This window comes from Oryctolagus cuniculus, chromosome 15 (genome assembly GCF_964237555.1).
Source record: "Oryctolagus cuniculus chromosome 15, mOryCun1.1, whole genome shotgun sequence".
Classification (NCBI taxonomy): domain Eukaryota; kingdom Metazoa; phylum Chordata; class Mammalia; order Lagomorpha; family Leporidae; genus Oryctolagus; species Oryctolagus cuniculus.
The window spans coordinates 41,235,547-41,252,797 of NC_091446.1; the positions used below are offsets into that span (position 1 = coordinate 41,235,547).

Here is a 17,251-nt window from a genome sequence, read left to right on the forward strand (position 1 = left end):
TTATAACTCTGTGCCGTGTACCCCATGTACACAATGGGCAATGAACCTCTCAGTCTCCATGGAACAAGCCAACAGTGAATGAAAATGCAAACATCCTCACTGTGGAAGCTGACCTTTAACTGACTTTGTACCCACTTTTGTCTGCCTCTCTCAGTAGCTTGTTTCTATGCAATGTTCGGGAGACATTGCTCATCATGGTAGTTTAGGTATCTATCTCTGCAAGCTGTTTGTTAGTAAAATAAATGAATAAAATGTTTCCGTGTGAATACAACCACAGTTTATTTGTGATAAGGCTAGTTGACAAACTGTTTTTCTACCTTATGTCATAGACACAGATGTTTTCTCATTATACCCACACACACACAGACACACACACACACACACACACACGGGCTATTTCACAAGTTTCTTCTTTCTTCCAGAGGCAGAGGTCAAGGGGGATGAAGGAACAGAGGCAGGTGCTCCCCCTGCTGTTTCACTCCTCAGTTGCCCATACAATGCTGAGGGCCCAAGCTGGGTTCTGGAGGCACAATCCAGGTCTCCCAAATGGATGACAGGAACCCAACTTCTTGAACCACCACTGCTGCCTCCCAGAGACCACATTGCAGGGAGCTGGAGCAGAAGCTGGAATGAGAGTCAAACCCCAGGGAACTTCAAGGTTGGATGTGGGTATCCTGACAATCAAGGCAGTAGGCCATGCTTGCAGCTATTTATCCTATTTGCTTATTGCAGTTAATTTTATCCGTTTTAAAAATTGCATCATCATCATGAATCATGTAATATGTTTCTAAAGCCAGCAAGTAGGAGAGACATTTACTACCTGTTAACCTAAATCAAATGCAATATGAACACGGTTGATACTTGAGCACCTAGAGGCTACTCCCCACCCAGTTCCCACTGTCAGCAGCTAGTCTGAGGTCCTGCTCAGAGCACTCCAGGGCTTCATCCCTTCCTCCTACCAACCTGTGGAGCACCTCCCGGAGGCTCAAGGCCTCCTGGTCCAATGGGTTTCTCTTTAGTTTCCTTGAAACCAGTTGCTCCAAGGATTTGATACTTTTATCCCTGGCATATGAGTCCTTTCTTATTGTAACTGCCTGTAAATAATGGGTAATGGCATCAACTTCAGATTTTTTTTGAAATTGTTGAAATTGACCATAGGAGAAATGTATATTTTGCTGTATGTGTTCCTGGAGTGGTGTCATGCACAGCACTTTTTGGAAAGTGTCTTCAGCTTTTTCATGATCGCCTGCGGTTACGTACATGCGGGCCAGGTCCACATAAGCCACTTCAAACGTGGGCTTTTGTTTGACAGCATATTCAAAGTGAAATATGGCTAATTGAATCAATCTGTCCACATTCTCCCTATCCTGCCTTGTAGGCTGCATGTGGGTAGCATTCATTATTTGGTTTGTTTTTTTCTTGTAGCAGAGGCCTATCTGCTGGTGAAGAAAGGCAGAGCTGGGTGTTGCCTTCAAGGCCATTTTTAAGTACTTCAGAGCTTCATCCACACGGCCTTGTCTGCGGAAAAACTTGGCTGCGTATCGAAAGACATAGGTCTGGGAGGACGTGTGAGCCAGAGCTTCCTCCAAGCACTCTCTTCCTTCGGCCTCCTGTCCTACATCCTGCAGCTTCAGAGCAAGCAGAGCTTTAAGGTATGCATCTTGTGGATTGAGCCTGATGGCCTTCCTTAGGGGCTGCAGAGAAAACGCATCACTGACATCGCATGGTCTTTTGGCAGGGTAATCCAGGCGATAGACAGTGATTGCATACCCTGTGTTGAATTCGGGGTTCTCAGGGTCTGCTTCCAGAGCCTTCTCAAAGCAGGCCTTGGCCCGCTCATAGTTCTTTCCTCCACACTTCAGCAAAGCCCAGCCTTCCTCACAGTCCATCTCAGGACACTGCGTACTATAACGGGTGGGGTCTGCAGACTTCTGGCACGTATTCTCCACCTTGTCCAGGTATGTCTGTGCATCTGCCAGCCTGCCCATATGATAGTACACCCAGGCGTAGTTGCCCCAGGTCACCAGACTCCTCACATCTGAGTGGTCAGCCTGGTCTCCCTGAACCACCTCTTCTGCTTCTTTCAGGTTCTCTAGGGCATCCTCATGCTTGCCTTGCAGGTGTTTCACATAGGCCAGCAGGTTGTATCCTACCTTGTTTTCAGTGTCTAGAAATTGAATCTCTTCCAGGATTCTGTCTTCTAGGTCAGGCAACCCAGTGTCTTCGATGAGCAGCCCCCATGTGAAGTGACATCTCAGCTTCTGCAGCCTGTCCTTCAGCGGATGCTCCTCAGCACACTCACTGTGAAACAACAGCAGAGTTTGTTAGGTGAGGACTCTAACAGCAAACAGAGAACTGTAGCACCTTGAGCCATTTTAGTCTAGTTTTGAGGCCTCACACTTAGACTTCCTTTCGAGTGCCTGTATTTTTAAGACACTCATGACTGTGAATGTCACACAGTTGTCTGTCTAGGGGTTCCAGTACGTTTCAGTTAAACAACCATTGTTTGATTCTGGGTCCTTTTTTATAAAGGTGGACTACAATAGCACTTCTCACACTGGGCTTGAGGAGGATTAATAAGTCTAGAGTAGGCACATGCTATATGAAACTTGCCTATTTTGCTAATATATTTTGGACTGAGACCCATCAGAATTGCAAAATCCCAGGAACTGTTATTGATTTTAGTATCTTAGTCTCCATATATGGCAACAAATATAGACCAAGAAAAAGAAGTTCTATTTACCCAGTTTTTTTTCACTGCTTACTTGAAATAAGTATAGATTCTCATGAAATGACTAAGGCAGTGCAGTGATCCTGTGTTTCTTCCACTCTGTTTCTCTCAATGATCCTATCTTAAGCAGTTAACATCCAATAGCAGGATCAGGAATTGACACTGGCACAACAGTGTAGGTATGTTGTTCCGTGGTTTTTCTCATGTGAATAAACTGTGGAGTCACCACCTCAAGTAACACAGAAAGGCATCCCATCACTGCAACAGTCCCCTTAGGATAACCCTTTAGAATCAACCTGTGATTGCTTCACCATACTCCCAAGCACCCCTGGTCTTTTGGAACTACTCTTTGACTTTCATCTCTCTAATACTGCTATTTCAGGAACATTCTTTGAAGGCAGAATGTCGTGGAGCATGCAAATAGCAATCAGTGTAAGACATCACAAAACAGGATGTATCAGAAAACCATGACTCTCTTAATGCAGAAAAGGCATTTGACAAAACTTAACATTCTCCCATGATACAAATACTCAACGCACAGGTAATAGAAGGAAGCTACCTCAACACAATCAAGGCCACATATGGAAAATCCCACAGCTAGCATCCTATTCAATGCTAGAAGGTTGAAATCATCTTCTAAGGTCAGGAACACAGGGAAGGATGCCTCTTCCACCACTTCTATTGAATATAGACCTTACATGTAGCATATTTTGATGATTCCATGCATAAACTGTTAGAACTAATTTTAAAAATTTAACCGAGCTTCAGAATATAAAACCAACATTCAAAAATCACTGTACACACTAGCAATGAACAACCTGAAAAAATACAAGAAAATCACTTATAATCTTATGAAAAAGAATAAAATATTAAGGAATAAACTTAAAAAGAGGCAAGATAATTGTATGCTGAAAGAATTAGAGACAAAAACAATTGGGAGGACATCCCTTGATCCAGTAGGAAAATTTAATATTGTTAAGCTATCTTTACTATCCAAAGCAGTCTACAGATTTCATTAATGTCCCATCAAAACCCCAACACTATTTTCTCAGAATTGGAAAACTCATTCTAATTCTATCTGTGAAATGCCAAAGCCAAAAGTATCTTGAAGATGGAATACACATTTGATATCCCATACTTCCTGTTTTCCTGCAGGAATCAAAATATCATGTTCTTGGTATAAAGACAGAAGGTATAAACCAGGGACTAGAACAGGGAGCCTAGAAATCAACCCTTGATTATAGAGTTTTATTTGTGAGCCCTAGAAAAATAACAAAATTCCACAGACTGACTGGTTTAACAATGTCTTTTTTTAGAATTATGGAGAGAAGAGAAATCACAGATGAAGGTGCCAGACAATCTGCTCCTCGTGAGCACTCCTTGTGATGACTCCCAATGTAATAGCTAATTAGTATACTAAGAAATATTGAAACAGGAAATCAAAGTAATAATATGAGTTCTAGTGATGAAGATTCAGTTGGCAACGTATAGACATTCTTAGGGTCAAGCGTATGTACATGTTTGCGTGCATGTTCCCAAGCAGGGACTCAGGCCAAGACTCACGGCCAGGAGGACGACAATGATCTGCGGATGGCCTGCGTTCCCCCAGGAAGAAGTAACTGCTAATCTAAGATGCAGTCCAACTGACACAGGAGCCCGGCTGGACAGAGAGCGAGAGCAGAAGACTGCAGGGCAAAGCCATGAACTTCTCATGCCACATCCCCACAACATGACCCACAAAGCAAATGCGAGGCCTCGGGACTGCAGCTGACACAGCCTCTCGGCCCTGCACGTCCTCCGTGGTGAGCAGCCTGCAGAAAACGCTGTCTGCATGAACAAGCTGCCCAGCCCTGCCCAGACTGGACAAGTGCAGCTGGTAGAAGAGACTCTGGAGATCGGAGTCATTTCTCCCTTCCTGAAAAACTCTGTCTCTCTTCCCTCCACTCTGCGGGTAGAGTATTTGAAAAGGTTCCTTTGATTAACGAAAAGAAACAAAAACACATGGGTGGAAAATCCTTTCTGTGTGTGGTTATGAATATGCATCTCCACAGTCTTCTACACGCACAGGCACATGTCCACTTTCCAACACACTCCAGTCCATACACAGCCACTCAAATAGAGTCATGAGCAAACGTGTCCACACCTGTTGAGACAGTGGTGACGAACATCTGCTCAAAATCTCTATAGGCATAGCGCAGAGAGGCTGAGAACTCCTTACCTCATGGTTGCTGAGAAGGAGGCAGAAGTCTGCAGGTTTCCTGAGCCGGACTGTGCCCTCTGAGACCTGGCCCGTGTGCGTTGTGGATTCCACATAAACTGAGCACTGCAAAAGGGGTGTATCAGCAGAAAATGTTTTAGCTGTAGGCGTATCCTTACCAATCAACATTGGAACTGAGAACAGAAATGAAACTGCAACAGGTCGATTTCCTGTTTCTGAAAAAGAAACTTAAATGTTGAGTGCTTTCTCTGTCCTCTTTTGAAAACTGAGAGGAGACTGATGAGAACGTTGTACTCGTGTACCATTGCCTCTTTCCTGTCCTTGCAGAGAACTGGAGCTGGCAGATGCAGGTTAGGGCAGAGGCCTGGGAGCCTAGAGCAGGGGACCGTGATAACCATGGGGTGACCTTGGGAAAGCTGCCCCCAATCTGTGTACCTGTTTGCTTACTGGAAGCAAGCAGTTCTCATTTCACAGCACAAGAGTTCACAAAATTCTCAATGGAAGTTTTTTGTGATTTTTTTTATGTATTTTGAAGACAGAGTTATTGAGAGCAGAGCAAGAGAGAGAGGGATCTTCCATGCGCTAATTGACACCCAAGATGTCAGCAATGTCTGGAGCTGCGCTGAACTGAAACCAGGAACAAGGCGTTTCTTCCAGTTCTCTCATGCGGGTCAGGGACCCCAGGTTTTGGGCCACCTTCTACTGTTTTCCCAGGCCATAGCAGAGAGCTGGATTGGAACTGGAGCAGCCAGGATTCGTGCAGGTGCCAAAATGGGATGCCGGCACTGCTGGCAGTGGCTTCCCAAGCTACACCACAGTGCTGGCTCCTAAATGGAAGTCTTAACTCTCATTTGCTGCCATTCTGAGAGATGACATATTATTGATTCTACTATAACTATGCATACCCTGCTAACAGTGATTTTACTCCTTATTAGTTATAGGAACAGGGTGCATGTCTGTGTCAGCATGTTGAGTCTTCAATCAGAACAATTTTGGCCTTAAGAAAATGCATTTCTCATTCTCATTGAGTAGAGCTTTGTGTAGCTGTGTAAGTTGATCTAACTCCCAGATACGAGTATCGTGGCTCTGCAGGACTGTCATAGCTATGTCCAGTCCCCTGGTGCTCTGGCACCCTAGATTGGATCTACCCTACCAGCCACCTGTTACTTTCTTCGGCCATTAGAGGTTGGAAAGAGCCTTGTTGAGCTTTGGATCCTGGGTAGAGGTTGGCTCTTTTTTTTAATTGAAATACAGTTTATTCTTTTAGAGTGTTTAATTAGTTTTCAACAGATTCAATGTAGTTCATAGATACAAGTCTAAGACTATATTGATACTCCTCCTCCCCCCAACTCCATTTCTCCCCTTCTCTCACTCCCAGCCTTCCTCACCCTTTCTTTTTCTCATTTTTGAGATAAAATAGTTTAAATTTATGTTAAAGGAAAAAGGCTTAACGTTTGAATAAAACGTTTAGCAGGCAAAGAAAAAAAGTATTAGAAATGGTCTGTTTTCTGAGAGCACAGTTCCTTTGGATGCTTCTCGATGATCAGTTGGGTTTCCATTTCCCAGTGCATCAGGTATCATGTAGAGAAGGGAACAATACGTTTATCCAGCCATTGCTCTGAATTACACAGCACTCCTAGTTCTAGGTGTGTCACTCAGGCGGATTCATTATTCAGAATCCTGCCTAGTATTTGCTGGAAATAAATGGACCCAGAGTGACACAGGAAAGAGTGCCATTAAGCAAAGTGGAGGCAGCTGTGTGTGCATTGATAAATATGTGTTAATATGTGGGCTGCATATTCCCTTTGGTTTGTAAAGTTGTAATTCCCAGGAACCAGGAGTCCTCCTCTCTTCTGTCCAAAAACGGTGACTTCTACAGGACACATTACAATTGGTCATGACAATTGGAAGTTATCACAACAAGAGAAGGAGTGATATGTGCACTGTGCTAATATATTGCAATGGATGCAACGAGGCTGAAGGTCAGGTAACAGCGTCTCTGGACGCCATGTTGGATCCAACGGTCGGCTACCCATCTCTAGTCTACCTCTGCTTGGCTGGGCTGCAGTCTCTGCAAGACTTCATTTCTTTGTCTGGTTCCTGTCAGGTGGGGCTTGGTGTTGCCACGCCCTCCCTGCCTCTGGTGCAGTGACTGCAAGACCATGCTTTGCTGTGTGATCCTGGTGGGTGGGGCGGGGCCTGCCATCTAGTATCCCTGGGGTGCAATTTTTGCCAGACCACGTTTGCTGTCAGCTTTCCGGTTTCTGGCATGTTGGGGTTCTCGGTTGTGACAGGCAATCTCAAGTTTATTCAGATGATAAAACAAGAGATTTTGTATGGATTAGCGGATCCCAGTCCTCCCTGCACTTTAGAATCCTCCAGGGAAGTTCTAAACACAGTACCAACTAGACTGCATCCCAGGCCAAGCTGCCCAAGGCCAGATGCACATGCAGTCTCTGCATCCCAAGGACAGGCCTCTGCATGGACGGCTGGGCTGGACCTCGGCACATGGTGGTGTCTGCTGTCTTCTGCACGTCTGAAATCCTCTGATAAGCTGTCTGGGACTTCTTCCCTGGATACCTTTCCTTGGATTGCAGGTTCCAGGGTCTTTATAACTCTGTGCCGTATACCCCATGTACACAATGGGCAATGAACCTCTCAGTCTCCATGGAACAAGCCAACAGTGAATGAAAATGCAAACATCCTCACTGTGGAAGCTGACCTTTAACTGACTTTGTACCCACTTTTGTCTGCCTCTCTCAGTAGCTTGTTTCTATGCAATGTTCGGGAGACATTGCTCATCATGGTAGTTTAGGTATCTATCTCTGCAAGCTGTTTGTTAGTAAAATAAATGAATAAAATGTTTCCGTGTGAATACAACCACAGTTTATTTGTGATAAGGCTAGTTGACAAACTGTTTTTCTACCTTATGTCATAGACACAGATGTTTTCTCTTTATACACACACACACACACACACACACGGGCTGTTTCACAAGTTTCTTCTTTCTTCCAGAGGCAGAGGTCAAGGGGGATGAAGGAACAGAGGCAGGTGCTCCCCCTGCTGTTTCACTCCTCAGTTGCCCATACAATGCTGAGGGCCCAAGCTGGGTTCTGGAGGCACAATCCAGGTCTCCCAAATGGATGACAGGAACCCAACTTCTTGAACCACCACTGCTGCCTCCCAGAGACCACATTGCAGGGAGCTGGAGCAGAAGCTGGAATGAGAGTCAAACCCCAGGGAACTTCAAGGTTGGATGTGGGTATCCTGACAATCAAGGCAGTAGGCCATGCTTGCAGCTATTTATCCTATTTGCTTATTGCAGCTAATTTTATCCGTTTTAAAAACTGCATCATTATCATGAATTATGCAAAATCTTTCTAAAGCCAGCAAGTAGGAGAGAAGTTTACCACTTGTTAACCTAAATCAAATGCAATTGAAAGTGGTTGGTACTTGAGCACCTAGTGGTTACTCCCCACCTGGTTCCCTCGTCAGCAACTAGTCTCAGGGGCTGCTCAGAGCACTCCAGGGCTTCATTGAATTCTCCTTTCAGCTTTGGCCCAATCTCGTGAGGCTCAAGCTTTCCAGGTCTAATTGGTTTCTCTTTAGTTTCCTTGAAGCCAATTTTCCAAGGCATTGATACTTTTACCCCTGGCGTATGAGTCCTTTCCTATTTTAACTGCCTTTAAATGATGGCAAAATGCATCATCTTCAGTTTTTTTTGAAATTGCTTTATGCGATCAAAGTAGGGATGTGTATCTTAGTATGTTTTGTTGGATGATCTCCTTTCTTTGGGAAATGTCAGTTTTTTTTTTTTTCTGATCACCTGCAATTACATACATGCCAATCATTGTACATAAGCAATCTCAAATGTGGGTAGTAGTTTCACAGCATATTCACAATTAAATATGGCTAATTGAACCAATCTGTCTACAGTGTTCCTATGCTGCCTCTACACTACATGTTTGTAGTACTTAAAAACTGCACTAAGCTATGAGCCATGTCATTTTCAGCTTGGGCACTCCAAAAAGAGTTTCCCGAAGCATAGGTAATATTCTTAGCTGTGACATAAAGTCCAACAATGTGTTTGGATCATGTCCATCCTTTTGATTGCTAGTAGCTAGACTGATACAAACAGAAGCCCGAGTTTATTATAAGGCTTGGCTCATGGACCCCATGTTTTTGGTTTCAGGAGGGCCTTGGGAGATGGAAATCTAGGTATGGAATGCTGGAGTGACTACTAAAGTCTTCTCTTTCATGGTAAGTCTCATCATTGCTCACTTGTTTTACTGTTATTTTGTGCCAGGTCAAAGCCCTGGTTGCATGAAGAAGTCTCCTCTGTTTGGGACAACAGCTAGTCTGACGATTGAAACTGTTTCTTCCAAAGGCAAAATCAGAAGCAAAATGAATCTGCTTGGCCCAGCATGCCCTGCTTGCCCCAAATGGTATTAAGCATCTGTGGTGTATGTGTATAGGGATGTGATGTAGAAGAATGGATGTTCTTGTCATAGGCATTTGGAGGGAAGGGGAAAAGTGAAAACAGCAGGGCAGGCAACGGAAATTGATTTGTATCCTCACAGGTTTTATATGTTTGAAGGTAGTGCTTGGGAAAGATGATGTTATATTTCGTTTTGAGTACCTTACTTGGATAACGGTGATCTCCATTTCAGAACATGGAGTTGAGGTCAGCAGCCAGCCTTAGAGCCTTCTCATAACACAGCAGGGCTTTGCTCACTTCCCCTCTCAATTTGTGGATGAGCCCAAGGAGGGCGGTACTTTCCACAACTTGGACATTCCGGTTCACACGTCTTTCTGCCAATCTCTCTAAAGCCTTGAGCAGTTTTTCCCTGGCATGGGATATTTTTTCTATTTTTAGACCTTTTAGATACTGAGTGATGGCTTTGTCTTCAGATTTCCAGTGATATGCTAAGAAATTACCGTAGCTGTAATGAATTTCCTGTTGGATGTGATCATCACTGTTCGGGATGCATAATGCTTTCTGAAAATGTTCCTCAGCCTCTTTGTACTGGCGTATTTCTGCATACATCTCAGCCAGGTGAACATGAGCCAATTCAAATGTGGGCTTTAGAACTGAAGCCTTTTGAAATTCATTTATGGCTAATTGAAGCAATCTGTCCACATTCTCCCTATCCCGTCCTCTAGGCGGCATGTGGGTAGCATTCTTTATTTGGATCATTTGTTCCCTGTAGCAGAGGCCTATCTGGTGATGAAGAAAGACAGATCTGGGTGTTGCCTTCAAGGCCCTTTTTAGGTACTCCAGAGCTTCATCCACACGGCCTTGTCTGCGGAAAAACTTGGCTGCGTATCGAAAGACATAGGTCTGGGAGGACGTGTGAGCCAGAGCTTCCTCCATGCACTCTCTTCCTTCGGCCTCCTCTCCTAAATCCTGCAGCTTCAGAGCTAGCAGAGCTTTAAGGTATGCATCTTGTGGATTGAGCCTGATGGCCTTCCTTAAGGGCTGCAGAGAAAACGCATCACTGACATCGTATGGTCTTTTGGCAGGGTAATCCAGGCGGTAGACAGTGATTGCATACCCTGTGTTGAATTCGGGGTTCTCAGGGTCTGCTTCCAGAGCCTTCTCAAAGCAGGCCTTGGCCCGCTCATAATTTTTTCTTCCACACTTCAGCAAAGCCCAGCCTTCCTCACAGTCCATCTCAGGACACTCCATTCTATAGCGGGAGGGGTCTGCAGACTTCTGGCACGTGTTCTCCACCTTGTCCAGGTACGTCTGCGCATCTGCCAGCCTGCCCATGTGGTAGTACACCCAGGCGTAGTTGCCCCAGGTCACCAGACTCCTCACATCTGAGTGGTCAGCCTGGTCTCCCTGAACCACCTCTTCTGCTTCTTTCAGGTTCTCCAGGGCATCCTCATGCTTGCCTTGCAGGTGTTTCACATAGGCCAGCAGGTTGTATCCTACCTTGTGTTCAGTGTCTAGAAATTGAATCTCTTCCCAGATCCTGTTTTCTAAATCCGGCATTTCAATGTCTTCAATTAACAACTCCCATGTAAAATGGCATCTCACCTGAACCAGTCTATCATTAATCTGATATCCATGGGATTTCTCACTGAAAAAAAAAATAGTTCAAAAAATGTTAGGGGTATTTACTCTACTGGAAATGAAGCTAGCACTTCACCTGAATAGTCCCAACAACAAACCCCTAACTAGTACACCTGCCTACATTATGTGTTTTCTCTATATTCTGTGGAGGTTGACATAGAAAACCTCAAAATGGGGGTAGATGTTGTGATGTAGCAGGTTAAATCACCACTTGTCATGTCTGCATCTCTTATGGGTTCAGTTCATGTCCTGGCTGCTCCACTTCTGATCCAGCTCCCTGCAACAGGCCTGGGAAAGCAGCAAAAGATGGCCAAAGTGGTTGCAGCGCTGTCACCCATGTGGGAAAACTGGAAGAATCCCCTGGCTTCCGCTCGACCCCGCCCTTGCCATTGTGGCCATTTGAGGGAGTGAACCAGTGGATGGAAGATCTCTCTCTGTCTATGTCTGTCTCTATCCTTCTCTCTGCAACTCTGCCATTCAAATAAATAAATAAATCTTTAAGAAAGCCTCAGGAATCTCTAATGATTTTATAGTGCCAACAGGTGGGTTATGTGTAGTGTGAAAGTCAACCCAAAAGAGACTAATTCTGCCAGCATCAGATCAATTTCAAGGTCACCATCAATACTGGAGAACAAAACCGTTCTCCATCTTCTGCCTCTCTACAACATTGTGGTCTGCTCTAAGACTTCCAGAACAAACATAGAGAGAAGAGGCACAGAAGGGTGGATTCCAAACTCATTTGCCCCCATGTTTCCAACACCTACACATGTCTTTGTTCTGTCTCCTCCTAGGAAGGGTTATGAATATACATGAGAGCCAACTGTGGTTTCCAATCATTGATTTTACAAACACTTAAGTTAGGTTAGAGAATATGGTAGGGTATTCTGCCTTATTGGGCAGTATAAAGTTATCCAATCTTCAGAAAAAGTTATTGAGAGGTTGAGAAATTGGTGGAATCATTTCACAATGTCAGACTTACCATATGGGTTCAGTGGATGAGAGAACATTGCATAAAGTCATATGTAAGTCCCACTTCTGTAAATTGGGAACAGTGATGCCATGTAATCATATAGCCCAGTGAAGGATATATATCCCAAATCTCTAAAATTAGAGAAATCCATTGGCTACTCAAAGGGAAGAGTGAATAATAAGAGGTCAATGGGACTAGAAGTTTTCTTTCCAATATTTCTCCCTCCTATGAAGTGAACATGAAGTCCCATTCCCCCTACAACTTGAAGGAAGAAAAAGAAATTTGTTTCTAATAGTTGAAAAAGTGATCCTTGTGTTCTACATAAGTGTGTTTGGCTCTCTGTTCTGAACTAATTATCTTACATCTTATACTTGACACATTTTCTACCCTTTAGGTCCAAAAAAAGATCTCAGAAGGAACCCTTTTTAAATTTTCTTTTAAGCCTATGTTTGGCAATATTTAGCAAAAACCACCATTTTCATATAAGCCCCACTGTCATCACTCTTTTTTTTTTTTTTGACAGGCAGAGTGAACAGTGAGAGAGAGAGACAGAGAGAAAGGTCTTCCTTTGCCATTGGTTCACCCTCCAATGGCCGCTGCGGCCGGCGAGCTGCAGCTGGCGCACTGCGCTGATCCGATGGCAGGAGCCAGGTGCTTATCCTGGTCTCCTATGGGGTGCAGGGCCCAAGGACTTGGGCCATCCTCCGCTGCACTCCCTGGCCACAGCAGAGAGCTGGCCTGGAAGAGGGGTAACCGGGACAGAATCCGGCGCCCCGACCGGGACTAGAACCCGGTGTGCCAGCGCCGCAGGCAGAGGATTAGCCTACTGAGCCGCAGCGCTGGCCTCACCATCATCATTCTTAATATCTAACCATAATCTAATTCCAAAAAACTAGACTATGAAGTACTCATTCACAAATGATGTATTACATTACCCAGGTAGGCAGCCAATATTCAGGTTTGCTCTTGCCTCTGCAAGTACAGCTGGTAGCTCTATGTGGCTTTCTCATTTCAACCACAACGTCTCCACTTCAAAAGCTACCCACAATGCATAGATTTTTTTTCCTTGAGTGAATTTTTGCCCCACTGCCAAGCCACAGCCTCAACGGTAGACATGCGTCTATGAAAGATGACATAAGTGACACAGAGTCTGTTCCTGCTTTATGACAGGCCTGTGTAACAACTGCTGAGGGGAGAAGCTTCAGAAACTTGGCTCTTTACCAACCAAGCATGGGCAAGAAATATCAGTCACTGAAACCTGTGTACGTGTGTGTGTTGCTGGTGGTGTTGGGGTCATGGGGGAGATTAGAAGAGAGTAAGGTCGATATTGACCCAAGAATGCACTGAAAATAGTCACCTCTCCTAAGGGAGATGGAACCTGGAGGAGCTTTTGACCCAAATGCTCCATTTTTGCCCACTGTAGTCCTTGGTGTGATGAGGAAAATCCAGGGACAATCCTTCACGCAGACTGCCTTTACTCTTGTTGTCTGGAATATATAATTGGGGATGAGTCATTTCCTGCTCTCTAAGCATGTACCCTAATCTCATGCACCTTGGCTGCTGGCTCAGCTAGCTTGTTTGTGAGTAGAAATAGACTTATTTTTCTGAGTGATGTAATCAGGTCCAGAGTGGCCTGCATTGATAAGTGGAAAGTATGCAGGTTTCAGCCCTCACCAAGATTGCAGAACTAGTATGCAACTAGGACAACTTGAAGAGCTTTAAGAAATTAGGGTTCTTTCTTATGGGAAGTTATTTGTAGATAAGTATAATTTTTTCTTCTGGGCCTGGGCTCTGGAAAGACCATAGTGTAAAATATATCAGCGTGGAGATGTTCTCAATTTCTAAAATAGGAATGCTAAGAACCTAAAGGCTGCCTGTTACTCAGTGAGTACACTGAGAATACTGTTATTGGTAGTATCTATAGTAGTATCACATTGCGAATATGTTCCTGGGTGGTGACCTAATTTCTCTGTGCATGTGGAAGATGGGAATTTGTCATCACAAGTTGTCTAGAATTCACCTGGCACCTGGATTTTTTCTCCTTAGGGTATTTTCATCAGTGAACTTGAATGTAGGGAGGCACTCAATTTGCTTCTCTGTGCCAGTACCACTAGGATCAGGAATATTTTGATGTAGTCTTTATCCAGTCTAGGATAGTCCAGAGCCCCATTTGACCATCTCACAGCAGGGGTTCCAGAAACATAAGCAATAGGTCATTACAAAACCTCTCACTTAGGCTAACCTCCAGGACTGGGGGGGAGAGAGAGGGCTTGTTTTCTGTCAATTCACAGATGCAGACCCAGCTCTGCTTCCCATTCTAGCTGCTTGCTAATGCACCCTGGGAGGCAGACGGCATTGGATCAAGAGTTCGTGGGAGACTAGATAGGGTTCCTAGTTCCTGGATTTGGCCTGGTCCAGCCCAGGATGACATGGACATTTGGGAGTGAACCAGCTGTGGGGGCTCTGTCCACCTCTCTGTCTTTCTAAGAAACAAACTAAATCAAAAAATTCTTGTCTAGTATACTCTTGTGGTGAATTCCTTTACAATCATTCAAGTTCAATTTCTTCTCAGGACAGATATTCAAATACAGTTGAATGGAAGCAGTTCTAGTGTTGTATAGCCAGTAGGGTAATTGGAGAGTCTACAACAATTATACATTTCAAAGATTCCCAACACATAGAAATGACAATATTTGAGGAAATTGAAATGTTAATTAGCCTGATTTGATCACTACATATTATAACCCTGTTCCTCATTAAGATGTGCACATACTACATGTCAGTTTAAAAAGAAATAGAAAAAAAGAGACAGGTATAGATGTTTTCTGGAAAAGGATCCTGGAGGAGGGACCTGTTTAGTATAAGCTGTTTGTCCCCTACTGTCTGCAACATCATGTGTGGGAACACATCAGACTGCTTTTGAGCAGAAAATATTTTCCTGCAATTTAGTACTAAACAAACCTGTAAATCAAGGACTATCTTTTTCCTGGAATAAATACATCACAACTCCTGTAAGAGTTCTTATTTTCTAACATCTAGTCTTTCAAATGTTAACCTGTGACATGAACAGCTGGAAGACTCCAAACCTAGAGACAGATGGGCCCACCCCGGAGTTTCTGAGTCAGCAGACTGAGGTGCAGCCTGAGAATCTGTGTTTCTAACAAGTTCCCAGGTCATGATAATGCTGCTAGTCAGGGGAGCACACTTCAAGAAGAGGTGATTTAGTGAACAGAAAATTCCACGGTTATCACAATATCTAGTTTCATGGCATTCACAAAACTTTAACTTGGTATCAATAAAAAAGTAGACATCTTTGAAAATAGTTTCTTCTCCCCACCTGGCTTTAAACAAATTATCAGATGAAAAATAGCTTCCTCTCTTGCTCAGCTGGATGCTCAAAAGGATCTCAATGTTCTTGCCTGAACTGGTCCCTTGCCTGTCTCTCTTCCAGGCTCAGACCTCTGTTCTCCCTTGAAGTCTGTATACGTCCCCTGGGAAAGTGTTGCTTCATTGAAAACTTCTACCCAAATGCCATCTCCCTTGGAATTTAGAAGGCTACCTCATTAACTCCCTGAAGACCTCTGCTGCTCTTACTGGCTAAGCTGTGTAATGGGACAGTTAGGAAACCTCTGTACACACATTCTCATCTTGCCCCATCTGGACTTACTTACCTCCATTCTTTACCATGCCATCTGCTTGGAGAAGTTGACTTCAACTGCACCTGTTTGATTTTTTACTTTCTCTTCTGTTTGGCCACTGGGAGGCAGCAGTCAAATTAGAGTGTGTAAGGAATGTACTGTGCTTGGCTTAGGTTGTCAGGTGTTGAGTTGTCCACAAAAAGGCCTCTTGCTGAGGCTGTTCCCTACAGCTACAGCTCAGAGTCTCCCTAGGTCTGGTGACTGCTCCCTCCTCTTGCCCCTGTAATGCTAGGCCTGCCACATTACTCCCATTGTTGGTCACCATCATCTTCCAGCACTTCCTCCTGCTGGTTTCCCTGAACCTTGTCCACATAATCTTAAATAGCCTCCTTAAATTTCCCAAGTTACCAGGATGAGGAGGCCTGTCAGCATTAGAACCATGAATACAACAGCTCCCTTAGGTGGAGACCTACCCAAGAACTGATTCCTAAGGAGAGATTTGAAATATCAAAGTGCACAGAAATAAGGAGAAAATCTTTACCTCATGGTGCTGCAAGGCAACAGGTGCTTTTCAGGGCTTAAGTCAGTCTGGGAGGCTGCTCCTCCAAGGTTTGTCCACAGAGGTCTAGGGCTTCTCAGACAACCATGGTGCTTATATATGGAAGGTGTCTCCAAGCAACTTTGCATGCTCTCAAGGCCCAATGAAATTGGCAGTTTCCATATTGGTGAAAATGAAACCTTGAGAGAAATAACTCTGTTTTGGCACCCTAGATGATGTGTGAATGAAGCAGTTTTGATGTGTAGAATCTCTGTGGGTGTCAAGGTGGCCTTGGAGATAAGAGAGTAACTGAATCTTCTGAGGACATTCAGTGTTGCAGAAAGGCAACCCAGTGGAGGACAGGGATGTGTATCTTTATAGAAAATGTCAGACTCAGCTGTCAAATTTGTTACTGTTACTTGTACCTAGCCAGGTGTTTCCAGGGACAGTGGGATAGCTCTTTGGACCTGGGTCAGAAGTTTATGCCTAGAGGAATTCTGTAAAAAGCTATTGCCCACTTGTAGAAAAATAAGGTCGCAAATGGTTACATCTTCCATGAGGCTGTGTGTTCTGCAAAATGACTCCTTCTAGGTTTTGAGATGTTGGTCTGAAATAAAAGTCTTGTGTTGTTTACAACCTTTAGCAGCATTTATATTACTGTCAAGCCTGTTGGTTGTTTTGATGATCTTTACTGATCCTCATGAGTAATTCAGAACAAACATGATTGAACTGATTGGGAGAAAAACGTGTGCAGAGCCAGAGAATGGAACTCTTGTGAAGTGTTACTGAATGATCTTTTCAGTCTCTGTATCCTGGTTATAAGGGGGGCAATGCACCAAGATAAGTGAAAGGGGGCAAAAGCTGAGAGCAATTTTCCTTTGAGTGTGTTTAAGACAGGATTATCAGTTTCATTATAGCCTACTCTTAATTGTCAAGTGACGCTGTGGCTTGACTGTGCTGTTGCATCAGGATCGTATTTCCCAGGCTCACTTGGGGGTAAGATTTGATCATGTACTCAAGTTTAATGGAAACTGAGCAAATGTTACCGTGTCACTTCCAAACCTAACCCATAAAAAT

At 44.1% G+C, this 17,251-nt stretch overlaps 2 protein-coding genes and 1 long non-coding RNA gene across 3 annotated transcripts; 1 reads left to right on the plus strand and 2 right to left on the minus strand.

Annotated features, from left to right (window-relative positions):
* Nucleotides 1-254: 254 nt before the first annotated feature.
* On the minus strand, nucleotides 255-5,084 carry LOC127484271 (interferon-induced protein with tetratricopeptide repeats 1). Its single transcript, XM_051824378.2, has 2 exons — nucleotides 4,950-5,084; nucleotides 255-2,301 (listed from the first exon to the last, which is right to left on the minus strand). Exons 1-2 carry the CDS (start codon nucleotides 5,042-5,044, stop codon nucleotides 870-872), a joined length of 1,527 nt encoding a protein of 508 aa, XP_051680338.2. The 5' UTR covers nucleotides 5,045-5,084; the 3' UTR covers nucleotides 255-869.
* On the plus strand, nucleotides 2,200-9,596 carry LOC138845348 (uncharacterized). The gene is made up of 2 exons (XR_011382378.1): nucleotides 2,200-2,328; nucleotides 4,048-9,596. It is a non-coding gene; the product is annotated as an uncharacterized lncRNA (long non-coding RNA).
* On the minus strand, nucleotides 7,813-16,415 carry LOC100342069 (interferon-induced protein with tetratricopeptide repeats 1B). Its single transcript, XM_008270167.4, has 2 exons — nucleotides 16,178-16,415; nucleotides 7,813-11,035 (listed from the first exon to the last, which is right to left on the minus strand). The coding sequence occupies exons 1-2, from the start codon at nucleotides 16,321-16,323 to the stop codon at nucleotides 9,616-9,618; spliced, it is 1,566 nt and encodes a 521-aa protein (XP_008268389.3). The 5' UTR covers nucleotides 16,324-16,415; the 3' UTR covers nucleotides 7,813-9,615.
* Nucleotides 16,416-17,251: the final 836 nt, after the last annotated feature.

Excerpts from the sequence above, each read along its gene's own strand:
- LOC127484271 (XM_051824378.2), bottom strand. The coding sequence starts at position 5,044 with ATGTGGAATCCACAACGCACACGGGCCAGGTCTCAGAGGGCACAGTCC. Across the intron at positions 2,302-4,949 it reads TCCTTCTCAGCAACCATGAG|TGAGTGTGCTGAGGAGCATC; the intron begins GTAAGGAGTTCT and ends GTTGTTTCACAG.
- LOC100342069 (XM_008270167.4), bottom strand. The coding sequence starts at position 16,323 with ATGCAAAGTTGCTTGGAGACACCTTCCATATATAAGCACCATGGTTGT. Across the intron at positions 11,036-16,177 it reads TTGCCTTGCAGCACCATGAG|TGAGAAATCCCATGGATATC; the intron begins GTAAAGATTTTC and ends TTTTTTTTTCAG.